Source organism: Perissodus microlepis, chromosome 12 (assembly GCF_051167445.1).
Source record: "Perissodus microlepis isolate ML-2025 ecotype Zambia chromosome 12, ASM5116744v1, whole genome shotgun sequence".
NCBI classification, from domain to species: domain Eukaryota; kingdom Metazoa; phylum Chordata; class Actinopteri; order Cichliformes; family Cichlidae; genus Perissodus; species Perissodus microlepis.
This window is the reverse complement of record NC_140472.1, coordinates 12,089,560-12,107,823: the sequence shown is the minus strand read 5'-3', so window position 1 is coordinate 12,107,823 and position 18,264 is coordinate 12,089,560. Positions and strand designations below refer to the sequence as shown.

At 39.7% G+C, this 18,264-nt stretch overlaps 1 protein-coding gene across 5 annotated transcripts in view; it reads left to right on the top strand.

Moving 5' to 3' along the window:
• Positions 1-1,440: 1,440 nt before the first annotated feature.
• Positions 1,441-18,264, top strand: part of gapvd1 (GTPase activating protein and VPS9 domains 1) — a 33,271-nt gene continuing 16,447 nt past the window's right edge. For 2 of the 5 annotated variants that reach the window (XM_084945912.1, XM_084945909.1), the window contains exons 1-9: positions 1,441-1,601; positions 11,694-11,912; positions 12,253-12,520; positions 12,631-13,203; positions 13,296-13,379; positions 13,490-13,624; positions 14,802-14,994; positions 15,542-15,622; positions 15,915-15,938. In XM_084945912.1, coding sequence (XP_084802038.1) covers positions 11,728-11,912; positions 12,253-12,520; positions 12,631-13,203; positions 13,296-13,379; positions 13,490-13,624; positions 14,802-14,994; positions 15,542-15,622; positions 15,915-15,938 — 1,543 coding nt within the window. In that variant the 5' untranslated portion in view covers positions 1,441-1,601; positions 11,694-11,727. The remainder of the gene's footprint in view (positions 1,602-11,693; positions 11,913-12,252; positions 12,521-12,630; positions 13,204-13,295; positions 13,380-13,489; positions 13,625-14,801; positions 14,995-15,541; positions 15,623-15,914; positions 15,939-18,264) is intronic. The other 3 variants (XM_084945914.1, XM_084945913.1, XM_084945911.1) reach the window with 2 other exon arrangements.

Sequence of the window (18,264 nt, the reverse complement as noted above, 5' to 3'; positions counted from 1 at the left end):
TTCAGAACTATGAACTTGTGTTTTGAGAAGTTATTGAGAAACGACTATGTTTCAGCTCTGATTAGATGACAACATCATATTTTTCTAGTGTTCATATCATGTCCCATACACAGCTTTACGGCAGCGTTAATGGTACATCAAGTTTTGCTTTCACAAATAAAATAAAGCAAAACATCAGTTGCGTGTTAAATACACATTTGAAAAAGGATCCGAACAGATTTAATCCAAAGTATTTTCCGTATTCTGCATAAAAAAAACCTTATTAGAGAGATGAACATATTATGTAAATATGATAATAACCATGCTTCCATATAACTATATATAAACAATTTAAATGTCACTTGGTTATCCATAAAGAGACACATAATATGTGCATAAAAAATAAATATTTGGGATATAATGTGTGCCTATTTAAATACAAATCCTCCTGTGTTATAGTCAGGACCAGCCCATTTTTAGGTTATAAAATGCATAAAAGTACCTTTTAAATTTGTTTATTGTATCAAGGCTTTTTGACTTTGTCAGAATTTCTATTTAAACAAAGTAAAACAATAAAACTAAATTATAAAATGAAATGCGCTGGTGAAAATTATGACTTTTTTATTGTTGGGGTTGGTTTAGACCCAGTTATAATATAACATTATAAAACAGTAGTGCTAAAGCTAAAGTCATAAACACACTGTGAGCTCACTAACTCAGTTAGAAGCTACTCTCTTTAACTCTTTGTCTCCTTCCCTAAATAAACAACCCCTTTTATTCTTACTGCTTCACTGAAAAGGTCATCCAAACTGAGATCTACATGTAAGACCGACTCATTTTGATGACTTCAAGTTTGCATCATGCAGAAAGAATTCTACAATTCTTCTTTATGAGAAGAAGGAGGATATAATTATCAACCTACTACTTGCACTGGGGTGTGATGTTGACCCATAACACTACAGACGTTATTATAGTTTATAATATTAAACTAATATATATATATATATATATATATATATATATATATATATATATATATATATATATATATATATATTAGAGATGTGTTCTATTACCTGTCAACGATAGTAAGGTAACATAACACCCTTTTATTTAAAAAAAATTTTTAGAATGGAAACGAGATATGCTGTAAAAAGAAAGGGCCTGGGAGCTACAAGAAAAATATTAAAACCAGTCTTTTCATGGATAAGGAAGCCTAACAAGGTAACTAACAATCAAACTGCATGGTAAACCATTGTTTTGAGGATATTCTTTGGTTGATTTAAGACACGGGTCAAAACCGATCAGTTAACATAAGAGATAGTAACGGAAAGGTACCACAAGAGGAAGGTTTAAACCTCCTTAATTTCCAGGAAACCTGATGTTTAAATATGTTTTCTATTTTAGCGTGAAATGTCCCTTTAACGACGCAAATGCTCCCTTTTGCGCATGCGCGTTGCGCAGGTCTCCTCGTGATGACAGTAAATGACAGCAGCGTTCGCTAATGAAGAAGGCAGTGTGAGACCGCTAACCGCCAACAAACACTTGACTGACTCGAGAAATCTTATGATCAGCTGTGTTTAGAGGAGGTGGGAACAATTAGTACGGACTAATTACGTTTGGTAAGTGACTGATTTTATGGTAACGCGTATTGTTGTTCACATTTGGTCCACTCAGAAGCTTGCAGCCTAAAGCTAAGCTAACGTAGCTATCGGGCTAGCTCATCATTAGCTTGACCTGCCCGCAAACGTTAGCCCAGTTTAACTTGGTTAACATTAGCAGGCTACTACAAAATTAGCCAGTTCACAGGGCTACTTTCTTTCCGCGTCCCACAAATCAGTGCATCCGCAAGTTCGTCTTTACTGGAAGCAGTGTGACACCTGGGTGCCCCTTGTTCCACTTTCCTTCATAGCTTTTAGCTGGCAAATACCGGTCATATCGTTTAATTGATAGGATTCCCGGGTCGTCTTGTGGTGATCTACTACAAGTTAATGGAGCAGGCGTTTACGGGCATTAACATTACCCATCTCGATCTGCTGGCTGCTTGGCCAAATCTCAGGAGTGGAAACAGCATCAAATCAAGGACACTATAAACACACAAATGCACGGCAGTTAGAAAATGTACATGTTTTATTCAGATTTTGTGTTAGATATGCTTTCACCCACTCACTGAGAAAATTGGGTGCGGTGTCTAAAGTTGTAACGTAAAAACATAGGTACAAACATGATATTTGTAACGTTAAGGCTTGTTAGGCCTTAGGATATCAGAAGCATGTTGTCATTGAACACGACTATTCAAATAAGCGGTACATGTTTCTGGCAATAAGTAATTATCGCTCGGTTTTGTCCGTTATTATTATAGTAATTACTGGTAGATTACAAAAAATGAAGCCGGTTAACTCAAATTTAATTCAGCCTGTTCGTTGCCAATTGCAAAATGTGAAACGTTGCTCCTTGTCGTGTGTTATGTCTTTAAAAAAAGTTGTAAATTTTTTTTTCCAAGGTTAAGCTTAATGACAAAAATCACAACACAAACATACACGTATTTGTTGTACAGTACAGTGCAGTAAAGTCTTAGCACCTGTAAAATACCTAGAGCTACAGTTTACATGTCCTTAGTTATCTAAGCCCATAACTCCCATATTGCTCATCACGTCATGCTTTTTTGTTTATAGCCTCAGTAGTCACTTTCAGTTTAAGTCTTTACTAAAAATTGAATGTGATTCAGATCTGACTGAGGCTCAGCAAACAGGACTTTATTCCTCTGTATTTGTGACTACAAAGTGCCTGACCAAGGTTCAAGTTTTTCAGTCTGAAGCCTCAGCTGCAGTCCATTCAAATTTGTTGCTCAAAATGCTCAATAGTAAAGCAAGCAGGCAGCAGTGGGGAGTCATTGTTAGTTAATCCAAATAATAATAATAATAATAATAATTAATAATAATTATTATAAATTTGTTGTAATACAATGATCTGTAGCCACCCCTCAGGTGATGTTTACTTTTATTCTTGCTCCGTTTCATTTCGTGTTTCATCAGTTCTTGTCCTGATGCATTAATAAAGTGTGTGCTGGTTAAATTGGCTAAACCTGCAGTGAACGGTCAGTTTTTACTCCTTCAGAAAGGATTGAGGTTCAGGAAAAATTCTGAGAAAGGTCACCCATAAACCTCACATATTTGCTGTACACTATCTGCTTGCTGAGCAGTGTAAGAAATTCTGAGAAAGGGAAGTGTGAAGAGGATGTTTGCTCGGGACCGCGGATACCTTTTGTGGAAAGTGAAATCCTTTAAATGTATAAATAAAAAAACACTCAGTTCTGTTGGTTTGTGTGTGCGCTCATGTAGTGGGTGGAGTGGGCTGTGATCCAAACACCTTTACTCCGATGCTGAGATATTTACTAGAAGTAGGAAGCGCAGAATAAGTCCCAGAACATTGTCCACGCTAACGGTGGTGTCTTGATACAGCCCCTTTTAAGACAATAATTTATCAATAATATCTGTGTAACCGAATGAGAAAAATAAACCTGGAGAAAAAAGCAAGAATAATGAGAGATTTATTTATTTATTTATTTATTTATTTATTGTATTGTGGTGTGGTGTGGCATTGTATCATTATTGTTTTCAAGATGGAGTTTTGCTAATGAGTCATTTCAGTTAGCTCCTTGGTTTGCTTTTTGCTCCCTGTCTTCTATTTTCCCCTCTGAGTATCTTCTTCACCACAACCTACTTAACTTCTGCTCACATTATCCTCCTTCATTTAATAAGCACCATCACAAGGTTTTTTTTCCCCTGAACTTGCCCTGGCATTGATAATAAATTAAGGCATTTAGAGATGTTATGAGTGAACACTCGGTCCTCTCGTGACTCATGTTAACAGAATTCAGTGGCTGTCCTGCCACGACTTTTATTCTCACATGCAGCTTACAGAGTTGAAGATTATGCCTATCCTCAGTGTCTGTTGTTTGGTTTCTCTTCTGCTTTAGAGTTCCTCTGTGCTCTCCATGACTGACTCACCAGGTAGCTCTACTCTGTGGATTGTATTGACGCTCGCATGCACATGAGGCTGTGGCAAATGGCACTAAACCTCTCTGCTAGACACTTAAAAGACTAGTTGCTTTTTCACTTCTGTCCAAATATGTGAGGAATGTGCTTATTCAAGAAGATGAGCGGCTCAGTGGAAGTGCGCCATAAGTGTGCTTGTAAGTCAATTACCTGTCAGTGACTTACGTTCAGATCTGAAATTACTTTTGAACTGAGAGAAAATGACTTTTTTGTCTTTATTATTCTGATCTGTTAATTTACAAAGGTCCAAAATCTAGAGCAGTTTACAGTACAATAAAGACCCAACCAGGGATTTGTTGTTCCAACGTATTAGTATCATCAGTAGTGGAATGGGAAAAGTCAACATCACAAAATGGATAAAGCCTTTCTGTAACCACTGGACTATGGTAAAGTTTGGAAATGATTGGCACCTCTTTTACTAATCATTGGTTAATCATTTTGGTCATTTCCAAAGCTTAACGGCTGACTGATGTGGGTTTTTCTGTTGTTGTTGTTTTTTTTGGCCTTTATGTTGATAAGCACAACATCTGAAGCCTTAGTTCACACTGATCATTGATATTTGACATTTTGTAAATAACACAATTTGTTAATTAATAGAGAAAATAGAGAGATGATTGAAAGTAGAGATTGGTACTGACAGTGACTACTCCTTGGCCTTCTTCCTCCTGCTTAATGTGCAGACTCAGACTGGCAGACTTGGGGTGAAACCCTCCATGCATTGTAAGGAGCTTGCTTGTGTTGATGTCAGTAGCTTCTAGGGCTGGGCGATATGGCCTAAAATCCATATCACGGTATAATTAGAAGCATGTGTGGTAACGATATATATCGCGATATATTCTTTTCTTCTGTCAAAGGAGCTTGCAAAGAAAAGCGTCTGGACTTCTTTAAGTTTACTTGAAGACGTTTCACCTCTCATCCGAGAAGCTTCTTCAGTTCTAAGGTCAAATGGTGGAGAGTCCCAGATATAAACCTAGTGGGAGTATCCCCCCACAGAGGGACAAAAGGACCCCCTGATGATCTTCTAATCGCCTGAGCCAAGGTGTGAAACTGGGTGTGGGTCCCAATCAGCCAGAGTTTCGGGTGTGTTCATTGTGAAACCTGGCCCCACCTTATCATGCGAATTCCTGAGGTCAGATGGCCCAGGATGTGAGTGGGCGTTAAGGCGTCTGGGAAGGGATCTCAAAACTGGATTATAGATGGCAGAGAGTTGGTGTCGTAAACCCCCGCCTCTGTTCAAAGATGGTCGCTCACAGTGGACATAGATGGCTTCTTTCACTCCTCTTTCAAACCATCTGTCCTCTCTGTCCAAAATGTGAACATTGGCATCCTCGAAAGAGTGTCCTTTATCCTTAAGATGCAGATGGACTGCTGAGTCTTGTCCTGTGGAGGTGGCTCTTCTGTGTTGTGCCATGCGCTTGTGAAGTGGCTGTTTGGTCTCTCCAATGTAGAGGTCTGGGCATTCCTCGCTGCACTGTACAGCATACACCACATTGTTAAGTCTGTGTTTTGGCGTTTTGTCTTTCGGGTGAACCAGTTTTTGTCTGAGCATGTTGCTGGGTCTGAAATGCACCGGGATGTCATGCTTGGAGAAAACTCTCCTAAGTTTTTCTGATACACCGGCTACATAGGGGATGACAATGTTGTTGCATCTATAATCCAGTTTTGAGATCCCTTCCCAGACGCCTTAACGCCCACTCACATCCTGGGCCATCTGACCTCAGGAATTCGCATGATAAGGTGGGGCCAGGTTTCACAATGAACACACCCGAAACTCTGGCTGATTGGGACCCACACCCAGTTTCACACCTTGGCTCAGGCGATTAGAAGATCATCAGGGGGTCCTTTTGTCCCTCTGTGGGGGGATACTCCCACTAGGTTTATATCTGGGACTCTCCACCATTTGACCTTAGAACTGAAGAAGCTTCTCGGATGAGAGGTGAAACGTCTTCAAGTAAACTTAAAGAAGTCCAGACGCTTTTCTTTGCAAGCTCCTTTGACTACGATGACCTGGATGACTGAGAACCTTCACAGACATTCTTTTCTTCTGTATAACGTATTTTACACACTATAAGGCACACTTAAAATCCTTTAATTTTTCTCAAAAATCAACAGTGTGCCTTATGTATGAATTCTGGTTGTGCTTACTGACCTGAAACTGATTTTATGTGATACACGGCGTGCAGAAATCTGTCAAAAAAAGTTTTAGTACGACTTTGGTAAGCTATGAAGGCGCACCGCTTGATGGATTGCCGGAGCATTACGGCTGCTGTAGTCAGGAGCCTTGCGTAAAGTAATCTGGGTCCAAAACTCAGTCTTCATGTCCCAAAGTCAAACGAACACTGTGGCATTAGGGCTGTTCGATATTAGAGCAGGGTGATATGACCAAAAATAATTATCACGATATACATTTGAAAATTTGCGATAACGATATAACTGACGATATAATTGACACTAGAAAAAATGCTTTACAACTCCACAACTTTATTAGTGCAAAAAACCCTATCAATGTATTTTCACTTAAACAAGCAGCTGATTTTTATGTACATTAAAGTTATATAAAAATGTAATAGTGCAAATTCCTTGCTGACAATTTAACCAAAAGGCATTTCCAGTGGAAATTGGCCGACATATCCTCAGCATAACCATGTATAATATCCACAAAACTTAAAAAGAGGTTATACACACACAATATGGTAATATTATGTTGAAGCACAGTACGTATCACTCCGTGAGGCGCCTGCCTACGATAGCCGTAATGCTCCGACAATCCATCAAGCTGTGCAGCTTCGTAGCTTAGCAAAGTCGTACTAAAACATGTGACAGATTTTCCAGCGCCGTGTACGACATAAAATCGTTTCGAGGTCAAAAGGCACACGGGATTATAAGGGGCACTGTCGATTTTCAGAAAAATCAAAGGATTGATTTTAAGTATGCCGTATTTTCCAAGCAACACGATAATAACGACGGCCCGCTAGCATGCGCTACCAAAAATAGTGCTTTGTTGTATATCTGACGGACGAAAGCTAAACCAGTTCCACACCACTGAAGTTGCAGCATTTTTACAAACCAATTCTGGTTCATCCGTTTCATTTAACGATCCACTTTCACTCTTCTCATTCTGCGTTGCCGCCATGTGCGTATGTAAACAAAGGCACTGCGCATGCGCGTTTTACCCATATTCTATCGCGATATTTCATTTTCCTATCGTTGCCCAAAATTACACCGGTATTACCGTGAACGGTATGATATAGCCCAGCCCTATTCGATATAACGATATATATCGGATGACAATATAAAAACGTCTATCGTTTCATTTTACGCTATCGTTTGTTTCGTGGTGTCGCAAAATAAACTGTTTACGGCAATATTTTTTCATCGTTTTGATGGTCACTGTAGTGGCTATATTAATTTCTTAAAGTTCTCTATTTCTCTTATATTTAATATAACCACACTACGGACGGACAAGCGCCTGTTTTTATGCGTTATGGTTAGCAACAACGATGGTAACACCATCGCGTGTCCGCTTGTTTATGTTCCACATAAACCTTTCACAATAAAGCTCAAGATCCTGTTGAGACTTTTCAAAATAAACTGAATCACGTGAAAGAGCAGATTATTTACGGATGAGAAGTAAAAAAGAGCCGCCAGGTGCTAAAAAATAGACCTTAGACTCAAACGTTAGAACAGGCTTTTCCCCGCAGCACCCTGTGTAATAAATACTCACAAAGAAAACGGAGGCTGTTACAACTTATGTCTAAAAATGTATCGTTTCATGCATCGGTTAAAACACTCGACTCCAGCTACATGACGCGCAGCTGGAAACACTTCATGCAAGTCGAGCTGCCCAAGATTCACAGAATTTACAGAACATGTTACATTTTTGTGATTTATATCGCTATCGGGACGATAGAATTCTTATATCGGGATATGAGATTTTGGTCATATCGCACAGCCCTATGTGGCATCACTGAGAGTTAAAAGCTGTCTAAATTCTTTCATCTTTAATAAAATGATCAGCGTTGCTGCTCTACCAGGTGTAAAAATTAAGTTTAACATCCAGGCATCCATGAAAACAGAATTTATTAAATTCAACGGAGTTAGAAGTTAGCAGGAAGTTAGCTCGCTAGTTTCCACTTAAACATGATATAGCATGTTCTGACTTGCTATATCAAAAATTAAAACGTACAGCTCTGCTATCACTTCCAACATAAATGAAGACAGAAAACTAAACAGCAGTGACTTTTGTAGGGTTACTGAAGTTGGGCTAGCTGGTATATAATGATGTCCTACGTGATCGCTAGCAAAACAGTTACGTTAGCATAACATTAGCACAGTGAAGCTAAAGGATGAACGCTAACTTTTTTCCACTCGATAAAAGTTAACGTGAAGGTTTCTGGTGGTTAGGGACAAATGCAATTGCATGGCAGGATGCTATAAAGGGACCAAACTTCAGTCAGGAGAACGACTGAGATAATCCATCCACAATACGAGGTTAGTCATTAATATACTGCAACAACATGGGAATAGAGCAGCTGCGAGAGAATTCAGCATTAATGAATCAATGGTACGGAAGTGGAGGAAGCGCAGTTTTTGGTTTTCCCCGTATTCCAAAAGTGCTTTGTCTCTTTGCTATTACTGTCGCCCGGCATAATTTGCAGATGATGTTGTTTGCAGCCGCTGCAATGCTTTCGACCAAAACAGGTGCAGCTTGATGACACCATCAACATGCTCTATCGCGGTAGAGCGGTATAGTCAAAATCTCTACCATTGGCCAAATTTATATCGTTTCTACCGTATACCATTTATACCGCCCACCCCTAGTAGCTTCTATCAACTCCTTTGGCCAGCTTATCATCACAGTGGGGTATCTGATCACAGGCGTGTTGATTGCCCAGATCTTGTTCTTCACATTCAGCTGACTCCTCAGGAATTGCCAAGCTAAGATCCTGTAGGACTTTTATATACAGACAGACAAACTGGTGATGGCTAACTAACAAGACATAGGAGTGGTGGACAAGCAGAGGAAAACAGCCCTAGTGATAGATGTAGCTATACCGAGTGATAGCGACATCAGGAGGAAGGAACACGAGAAGCTGGAGAAGTACCAAGGGCTGAGAGAAGAGCTCGGGAAGCTGTGGAGGGGGAAGGCAACAGTAGTCGCTATGGTAATTGGAGCATTCAGGGCAGTGACCTCCACACTGGGGGAGTGGCATCCCTGGAACAACATCTGAGATCTCTGTCCAAAGAGCACAGTCCTAGGCATCTGTTAGAGGGCCCGAGCTTAAAGGGATAGAGATCGCCTGCAGGGCGAGTGGGGAATTTATTTTATTTTATTTTTTTAAATGTGTAAAGCTGGTTTCAAAACGAACAACAACATCACATCTAGGTTATGCAGACACGCGTTGTTGACATTATGTCTACGTTACATGTATGTTGTTTGTAACTACATTATGCTAAACAATTTTTAGTACAGTGACGCGCTGGGGTGACTGGAATTTAACGGCATGCATGTCTGTAAATAAGTGTTCATCAAGCAGTTATAATAATAGAGCTTACAATTGATTACTACTTATACACAAAATATGTTGCTTGCAAAGAATAATAATAATAATAATAATAGTAAATGTCTTTATTCTAGTGCTGTCAGTGTTAACCTTGTTAAAATGACGTTAACGTCATAACCGCATTAACGCAGCAAATCTCCGTTAGCGAGTTAACGTGGATCGCCCCGTGCGTGGGGCTGCACGGCGCCAACACGTTAGCGCGGGTAGCTCGTTAATGCGTTAGCTTGGGTAGCTCGTTAATGCGTTAGCGCGGGTAGCTCGTTAATGCGTTAGCGCGGGTAGCTCGTTAATGCGTTAGCGCGGGTAGCTCGTTAATGCGTTATTGCCGTGCAGGCCCACGCACGGGGCGATCTACGTTAACTCGCTAACGGAGATTTGCCGCGTTAATGCAGTTATGACGTTAACGTCATTTTAACGACGCTGACACCACTACTTTATTCATTTCTTTGGTGTTTCTGATCAGCCATTTTTACCATTTGACTATATATAGTCACATAATGCTATAATGCTGCTTTTAATGAAAAATGTAAACATAAAAATGATGAATAGTGAAGTAAAAGAATCGCTGTTTGTTCTTTGCCATGGGAATTCAATGTAAAGCCAATCATTAAGTCTGCATAACCAATTTGATTTGCCTGGTGTATCAGCTCTAATGTTGTAGTTGTCTGTTATCTTCCGAGCAGTGACGCTGCCTTGCAGTCATTCCTGCTTTTAAGGCAGTTTTCTCCATTAGTCTTATTCTTCTTCTCCTCCCAGTGCCTAAACTCCTTATTTTAATAGTTTTTTTAATGTTTGCAACCAGACACAAAGAGGCTTTTGTGGATAGAATTAAGGAAGAAATCATTCAAATTTCACGCATTCTGCTTGGATTATGTGTTTTGGCTGTGTATGAGTGGCAAAGGAAGAATGATTTGCATTTTCTGCTCTGTAGCGCGTCCCAGAGCTTGTGACAAAGCCTGCTTTTGCAGTTGTCACTGGGCCGGTCTGCAAAACACACTGAATGCAAATGATCATTTTCCTTGTATGATGTAACCATCATGAACAATGTAGTATGTGGTGTGATCTTAATTTTCTGGGAATCTGCCCATGAGGGGAAAAAAGAAACAGATTTAAAATTTTCTCCTTCAAGGTCAACCCCTTGTGCATCTTTGGACCACTTTTAGGACTGTTGAAAGTTCTGTTAGGGCTACCTGTACTGTGTACTCTGCAATTATTTAACCAAGGATCTCAAAATACACAGAGGTCAAACATAAACTTATTTCAAAATAACCCAAATTTGAGTGGAGGTTCATCACTGGTGGTGTGAACTGGGTCTCTGGTCATAGCCATTGTGTACTGGCACACCGTGCATTGAAATTTGGACCTCAATACTCAATACAAGAAGAGGATCCTATAGTGGAGGGCAGCCAAACTTAAAGTGTTGTTTTTCTTCTTCTCGGGGGCCGATTCCCAGAACTTTTTGATCATACCCCATATTAAGCCAATTCTTTAGAGAGAAAACGATCTGCTATAGAACAATTGCAAACCATTAGAATACTACTCTCTACATATACTTCATTTCATACATATACTTGACCCTTCAACAGCACGGTTGCCTGTGGTAGAACGTTACAATAACTGCCCAAAAAGTGACTAAAAGACAGTTTCTCCATTTTGTTTGTTTAAAAAAACAAAACAAACATAAAAAAGGAAAAGGCAAATCCTTTCAGTTTCAGCACTTTATAGTTTTTCCAGGAATTTAATCCTTCACTTTCACAAAGTTGAGACTTACAGGAAACTGAATAAAATGTAACATGTGTGGCAAACAGTATTTAATAAAACCAATAGCATCATTTTATTGGCCCTGCCTGGTGAGTTCTCACTTCCTCCTACCAATGTGCCCTTGTGACACAACTGTGACTGAAATATCAGAAACTTCTGTGTGTGAAATCAGTGCAGTTCCCCTGATAAGAAACCTTTCTCTTGTTGATGTCACGGTTGATAAAAGTTTTTTTTTTTGTTTTTTTTTTTTAAAATGTCTATTTAGTTTTAGTTCCACATACTATACCGATTTACGTTGTTTCCATTCCATCTTGTCTCTTTCATGCTCCAGTCATTTGCCTTTCTGCCTGAGTGAGCCGTTGAAGATGGTGAAGCCAGATATCCACACTCTGGCCCACCACCTGAAGCAGGAGCGGCTGTATGTGGCGTCAGAGAAGCAGCTGATCCAGAGGCTCAACAGTGATGTGCTGAAGACGGCTGAGAGGCTGTACCGCGCTGCATGGATCGCAAAGCAGCAGCGCATCAACCTCGATCGTCTCATTCTCACTAGGTTAGATCTACTGTCACGATTCACTGTATTGTTGGCGAATAAGAGAAAGGTCCCTAATATTTTGTATTTTTAACCTATACGCAGAGAGCAATGTAAAAATTACAATTTATTTGGGGGAGAGTTAAGGAAAGTTGGGCATTTCCAAGATTTGGCTTTGTTTGCAGAAAGACATTTTAGCCAGATCGGTAAGTAAAACGGAGCTAGATGCAAACATTTTAGTGCAATTCTAAACTTTTAGTTGAATTTGGTCTTTTTAGGGAGGAAAAAATGGAAAGATTAAAACTGCTGTTGGTGGAAGGAATTCTATAAAATGTGGTAATGACACAACTCTGTTCCACAGTGCTGAGGCCTCTCCGGCTGAATGCTGCCAACATGCCAAAATGTTGGAAGATACACAGTTTATTGATGGCTACAAGACTCTGGGCTTTCATGAAACAATCTATGGAGAGTTCTTGGCCAGGTTGAGGGATAATCCCCGGCTGGTTGCATCCTGCTTGGTGGCAGGAGAGAGGCTGAACCAGGAGCACACTCAAGGTGCCATATATACAGTCTTCACCTCACTTTATGGCAACTGTATCATGCAGGAGGATGAGAGCTACTTACTACAGGTCAGTGATCCCACCTGCTTCTGCTGTTACACATTAGTAACAGTTTCATAGGTTTTCAGTGAGATAAGAGGTTTTCATCTGGTTCATCCATCTTTCTTTCCAACTACCAGGTATTGCGGTACTTGATAGAGTTTGAGCTGAAGGAGAGTGACAACCCTCGTCGTTTACTCCGACGGGGAACCTGTGCCTTCAGCATACTGTTCAAGCTCTTCTCTGAGGGCCTTTATTCCGCCAAGCTCTTCCTCACTGCCACCCTACACGAACCTATTATGCAGCTTCTGGTTGAAGACGAGGACCACCTGGAAACCGACCCAGCCAAAGTGACGGAGCGCCTCACTCCGGCCCAGCAAGAGCGCTACGGAGAGAAAGGCTCTGAGGGCTACAAGCAGAGGGTGCAGGCAGCTGTCGAAGTGAACGAAGCCAAGCTGGTCGCTCTGGTCAACAAGTTTATCGGTTACTTGAAGCAGAACACCTACTGCTTTCCTCACAGCCTGCGCTGGATCGTGTCCCAGATGTACAAGACTTTGTCATGCGTAGAGCGTCTTGAGGTGGGAGAGGTGCGCACCATGTGTACAGATCTGCTGCTGACCTGCTTCATTTGTCCAGCTATAGTTAACCCAGAGCAGTATGGCATTATCTCAGACGCACCGATCAATGAAGTGGCTCGCTTCAATTTAATGCAGGCAAGTGGCGCAGCACGTTTTCTCTTTGTAATGTCATATACACGGCCATTCTGTTGTGGATGGGATTACAATGTTTTTGTTTTGCCATACAGGTGGGGCAACTTTTGCAGCAGTTGGCAATGGCCGACGATGATGCAGACCCAAGGCGGAAAAGCAGTTTGTCCAAGTTTGATAAGGTAGATCTGTTTCTGTAAACAGAGTAATGTGTTTTTTGTTTGGGTTTTTGGGGTTAAAAAATGAGGGGCCTTATGTACTAAGATGTGTTTTCTGGGTCTCTGTTTGGCAGAGTTGTGTTGCTGCTTTTCTGGATGTGGTGATTGGCGGAAGAGCAGTTGAAACCCCACCCATGTCCTCAATGAATCTTCTAGAAGGCCTCAGTAGGACTGCAGTCTATGTTACTCATAATCAGCTGCTTTCTCTGGTAGGCTGTTTTACAGTTACAGTATATGTCCCTGTTATGTGTTTTGACAAAAACAAAGTACTTGCAGGTTAATCGTTGGTATGTTATCAAATTTCGAAAATTTAGCTACTCTATTGAGCCACTCGAAGGTACTTGAAAGCCAATAGCAGGATGAGATGGCTCTAATTAATGTATTAGAGAAATTGTTCTAAGTATCCTACATAGAGCTCTGTCTGACTTGATGGGATATGCATTAATACAGGGATGTTTATTCAAGATCATAAAACAGATCAAATGCCTTTTAGTATGAAAGCTAGGTGCGGTCATTTACCCCAATTACTGCAAAAATAACTTTGTAGATGAACTGAAGCCGTGTGTAATTCCACACTGGGAACCAGTTTAGGTTTCCAAAGAACTTTGACAAATCCAAATTCGCCTTTGAGATCAATCGGATGATCATGGAAAATGCTACATTCTACTTCCTGCTTACACTTCAGATTCTAAGGACTGTGAGGGCTTCAATTTTGATAGATATAATGTGCTCTGATCTTGATCGGAGGCTTATAAATAAATACAATCTGGCTAAACTATTCATACACAAACATTTGTTTGTTGAGCAAAGCTGAGCAATTACTCAAAGCTGGAAACGGAGTAGCTTATATTAGTAACTTTTAAATTCTAAAGTAAATTTCCCTGCAGAAATATAAATCAAGCTTTAGTGGTATCAAGAAGCTTAGTGCCAGTTTTTAAGTTTCTCTGTTTATTAGATAATTTGTCTTTCTGTGAGTTAATGAAGCTCTTAACATGCTTTTGTGGGCTTTTCCAGCTTTGTGCATCATTGCTTCCTTGAATGTCTTATGAAAAACCTTATCTGGAGAAGTGCATTCTTAGTCCAAAATCAGATTTTATATGCCTGTACTTAAATATATACTGAGGGGCACCTCTCTGCACTTCTAATTTTGTCTGTTTAATTGGGACAGCTGGCTCAAAGTAGCTTCTGAAGAAGTCATTAGTGCAGAATTTAAGTAACGTATTCCAGTCTGCACTTCCAGTTATTACTCAGTACGTTCCACGAACACATGAAAACGGTGTAGTCATTTTCCATGGCCTGTAATTGTGGCTAAGGATCAAACCATGTCTTACATATTACCTATGAAGAAGTCCTGGTAACTCGAGACTGTTTTCCTTGCAACTCTAGGTGGAGTTTGTTCGAGGCTTGATGGCAGGGGACCACCTTAGAGAGGAGGAGCACATGGCATTGGAGACCCTGCTGGCCAATGTGCCTCAGTCTCGGACTGTTAAGAGCAACAGCCTGGAGCTCACTCCATCCAACACCCCTCAGCTCTCTCCAGCTACTACTCCTGCCAACAAGAAGAACAGACTTCCTATAGGTAGCTTTCTCCACAGCACCTGTCCTTCTGCAACTCTGGTTATTAAGACTGTATGTACTGGTGTACATGATCTTAAAAAACTTTTGGCTTGATAAAACATCACAATTTGATACAAGGACTAGAAGATATAAGTCTAAAGTTTGTCTAATGAGGGGCAAAGTAAACAATTAGAGTTGAACGGTGATAGCTAGTGAAAGCCTGTATTTTATGAGAAGCTAATGAGCTACTTCTTAGCTTGTTATAAAGATAATTAGTATGGCCTGGATTGAGGCTCTATTAGAGAAATGACAACCAATTAAATTACCAAATATAAATGAACTAATTTTAATTGGAATGGATGGAAAAGATGCATAGATTACCTTCATTACCATTTTCAAGACAAATGATTCTGTAGCAACTCGCCTTAATTAGAAATGAATCACTTGTGCATTTATTTACTCAATCTTGACTACTTGGACTACTTTGAATTCTCAGATACTCTGTATTCTGTCTCCAACTCCCTACCTTGTCCTTTTCCTTTCCTCCTGTGCTGCCAATGAATGACCAGGACAACACTTAGCTGCTATAACATCCTGGGACCCCACAACCACCACCCTGTCTGCACACATTCCATTAGTAACCCCTTTTGGTGGGTAGCCTGTCAGTCGTGTTAGTGGACGAGAACCTAACCCTCATATCTGTGGCTTCTCTCAGCTTTATGTTAGATGACATTGGTTCACGCTCCAAGCTGCACAGTAACCACGCTGCCGCACAACTTGTTACCTAGCACTGCTGTTGTCGTTGTGCTCTCAACATGCCTGCTTTGCCCTTCACAGTGCTTTGGCTGATTATTAGAGCTAAGATGTTATTCCACTCATTTTGTTTTATACGTTTTTTGTTTTTGTTTTCTTCCCCCCCTGTTTCTTTGCTTCCTTAATCAGCGGAATATGGCTATTCATTACCAGGTACAGTGGGGAAAATCTATCTTTCACCTTTTTCCCTTCTGGTTTATACCTCAGCTGGACTAAGCTAAAGAAGAAACTATTACAGTTAAGGATGGTCATGGTGACGAATTTCATAGTCGGCTAAATAACAAATAAAATTAGGCTAACCAACCAGTATAACTTAGAAACACTCAGATATCAAGTTAAATTTGAAGACCGTTTAATGGACAGTGCCAAAAAGTGTCTAAGAAAGACATTTGAGTTTAATCACATTCTTCAACAATGACTCAAGTGTGGTACCTCACATCATGTATTATGAACAAACAGACAACACAGAAGTCTGGAAACTCCCCCCACAAACAATTAAAATGAACTGGTGTTAAATATGACTTATAAACACATCGCTACAAAAGATGTTGTTGTGTTAAAATAATACAAAATAACATCTAAAAAACGAATAAATTGCTACTGAAAAGTGTGGTGTATTCTGCTGTGCCTTATAAACGGTGCGCATTATTCTATAATTTGTAACAACCATCTGAAAAAAGGTTAAAATCTAAAATACCAAGAATAAATCATCTATTTATTTTCTTCCTCTTATCCGGGTGGTGAGAACCTCTATGACGATGTCAGGATTGCAGCTCCCCCTGGTGGAAGATGGCTGCATAACATTTAGGCCACAACACTGTATTGAGCATCAGTTGAACTGTTAACAATTAAACGACTAGTATGTTTGGTACTGACGAATGATAATAGTAATGATTAGCCATCTAGTCACGCACACCCTTAATTACAATGTCTTCTTATAATCTCATACTTTGATGCCATAGTTGGTTTCTCACACAGGTGAAATTAATTGTATTAATTAGGGCTTAGCTTGATTATATTGGCTCCTTGAAACTTTTGCCAGCATTTGTTTCTCCTGTTTCAATTTGATTTTGCTTTTATGGGAGAATTATTGATAAAAACACTTGTTTTGCAAAGACAAATGCAATCCAGGGTGAATGCCATATGGCCTAATATCTTTCATTTGTGTGTAATGTTGTTTGGAAAATTCCATTGAGATGGAATATCAGGTGTCAAGCGTTACTGTAGAATCTTAAGTCTATTTTAAGGCCTGTGCTCGTTTCCAGTGGACGAACTAAAGAATATATGCATGACGTTATAGTTACTAAAAACTAAAAAGCAGGTAAAATATGTTAGACCCTTCGTTTTCTTTTTACGTGTGTATGTCAAGTGCTACTCTGTGCTACAGTGCATTCGGCCTGCTATTTTTAAACAGTGAAAAGCAGGTAATTTGGTATTTGAATATACATAGTGCACTGTGTTTCAGTGTTGATAATTTTAAATTAAAACAGTGAGTTTGTTAGTTTTGGAGATTGTTGCATGTTAATAAGCTGATGGTTGGACGATTTTTTCCAACTGGACAATATGAGTCTAACAACTTGGGTGGATGTGTGTGAGCAGAGTAGCAGGTTGTAGACTCTGCTGTACTTGTAGAGACCATAAAAACCAGGTCTTCATGACTCTCAAAGTCATGCTGATGAGAATGAATGTCGGTATCTGCATATAAAAGATTTACATAACCATCATGACTTCAACCATCAGTTTGCAAAGACCTGTCTTGGAGGCTGAAGCTTTTAAGACCAGATGTCATGAACGATAACACCGAGAAACACTGCATGCTTATGTGATCTCGACTTGTCAGTTTCAAGTTAGCCACATCACAAAGCATGGCTTTCTTCATCCTTCTTACTAAAATTTTGAACTTTAGTAAGACATAAAAATAGCCACAGAGTCTATGAACTAAAGTCATGGATCAACAACGGGACGTGAACAATGCCACATTAATTACAAAATGCTGCCGCTACTCTGTTATGAACCTGTGGCAGAATGAGAAATGATACAAATATAAAATAGCTGTCAACTCTAAAGTAATGTGAAACAGCAAATTATGGGCTCAATGGTGCAATTCTTTAACTTGCACTATCGGCAGATACGACCTCCTTAATTTATTTACACCCTTGCACATAATCGGACACACCATTTATTAACATGTGAGCCATCAGCAAAAGATACACTTTCAGGAAGTTCTTGAAATGTTTTTCTTTGACATGTCTGAATAAGATTGTTGTGTAACAAGTTTGTGCCACACTCTCTTAGCAGTAGAACTGTCGACATAATTAAACAGTACAGCAGTATTTTTTTTATTTTTATTTTTTGGAGTGGCATGATGAGCTAAGCCTTCATATAAAACTCACATCTGTCTGTATCTTAACATCTTAATCAGTAAACTGCTGAATATATTAAAGTAATATTTCTGATTTGTAAAGGATAACTTCATACA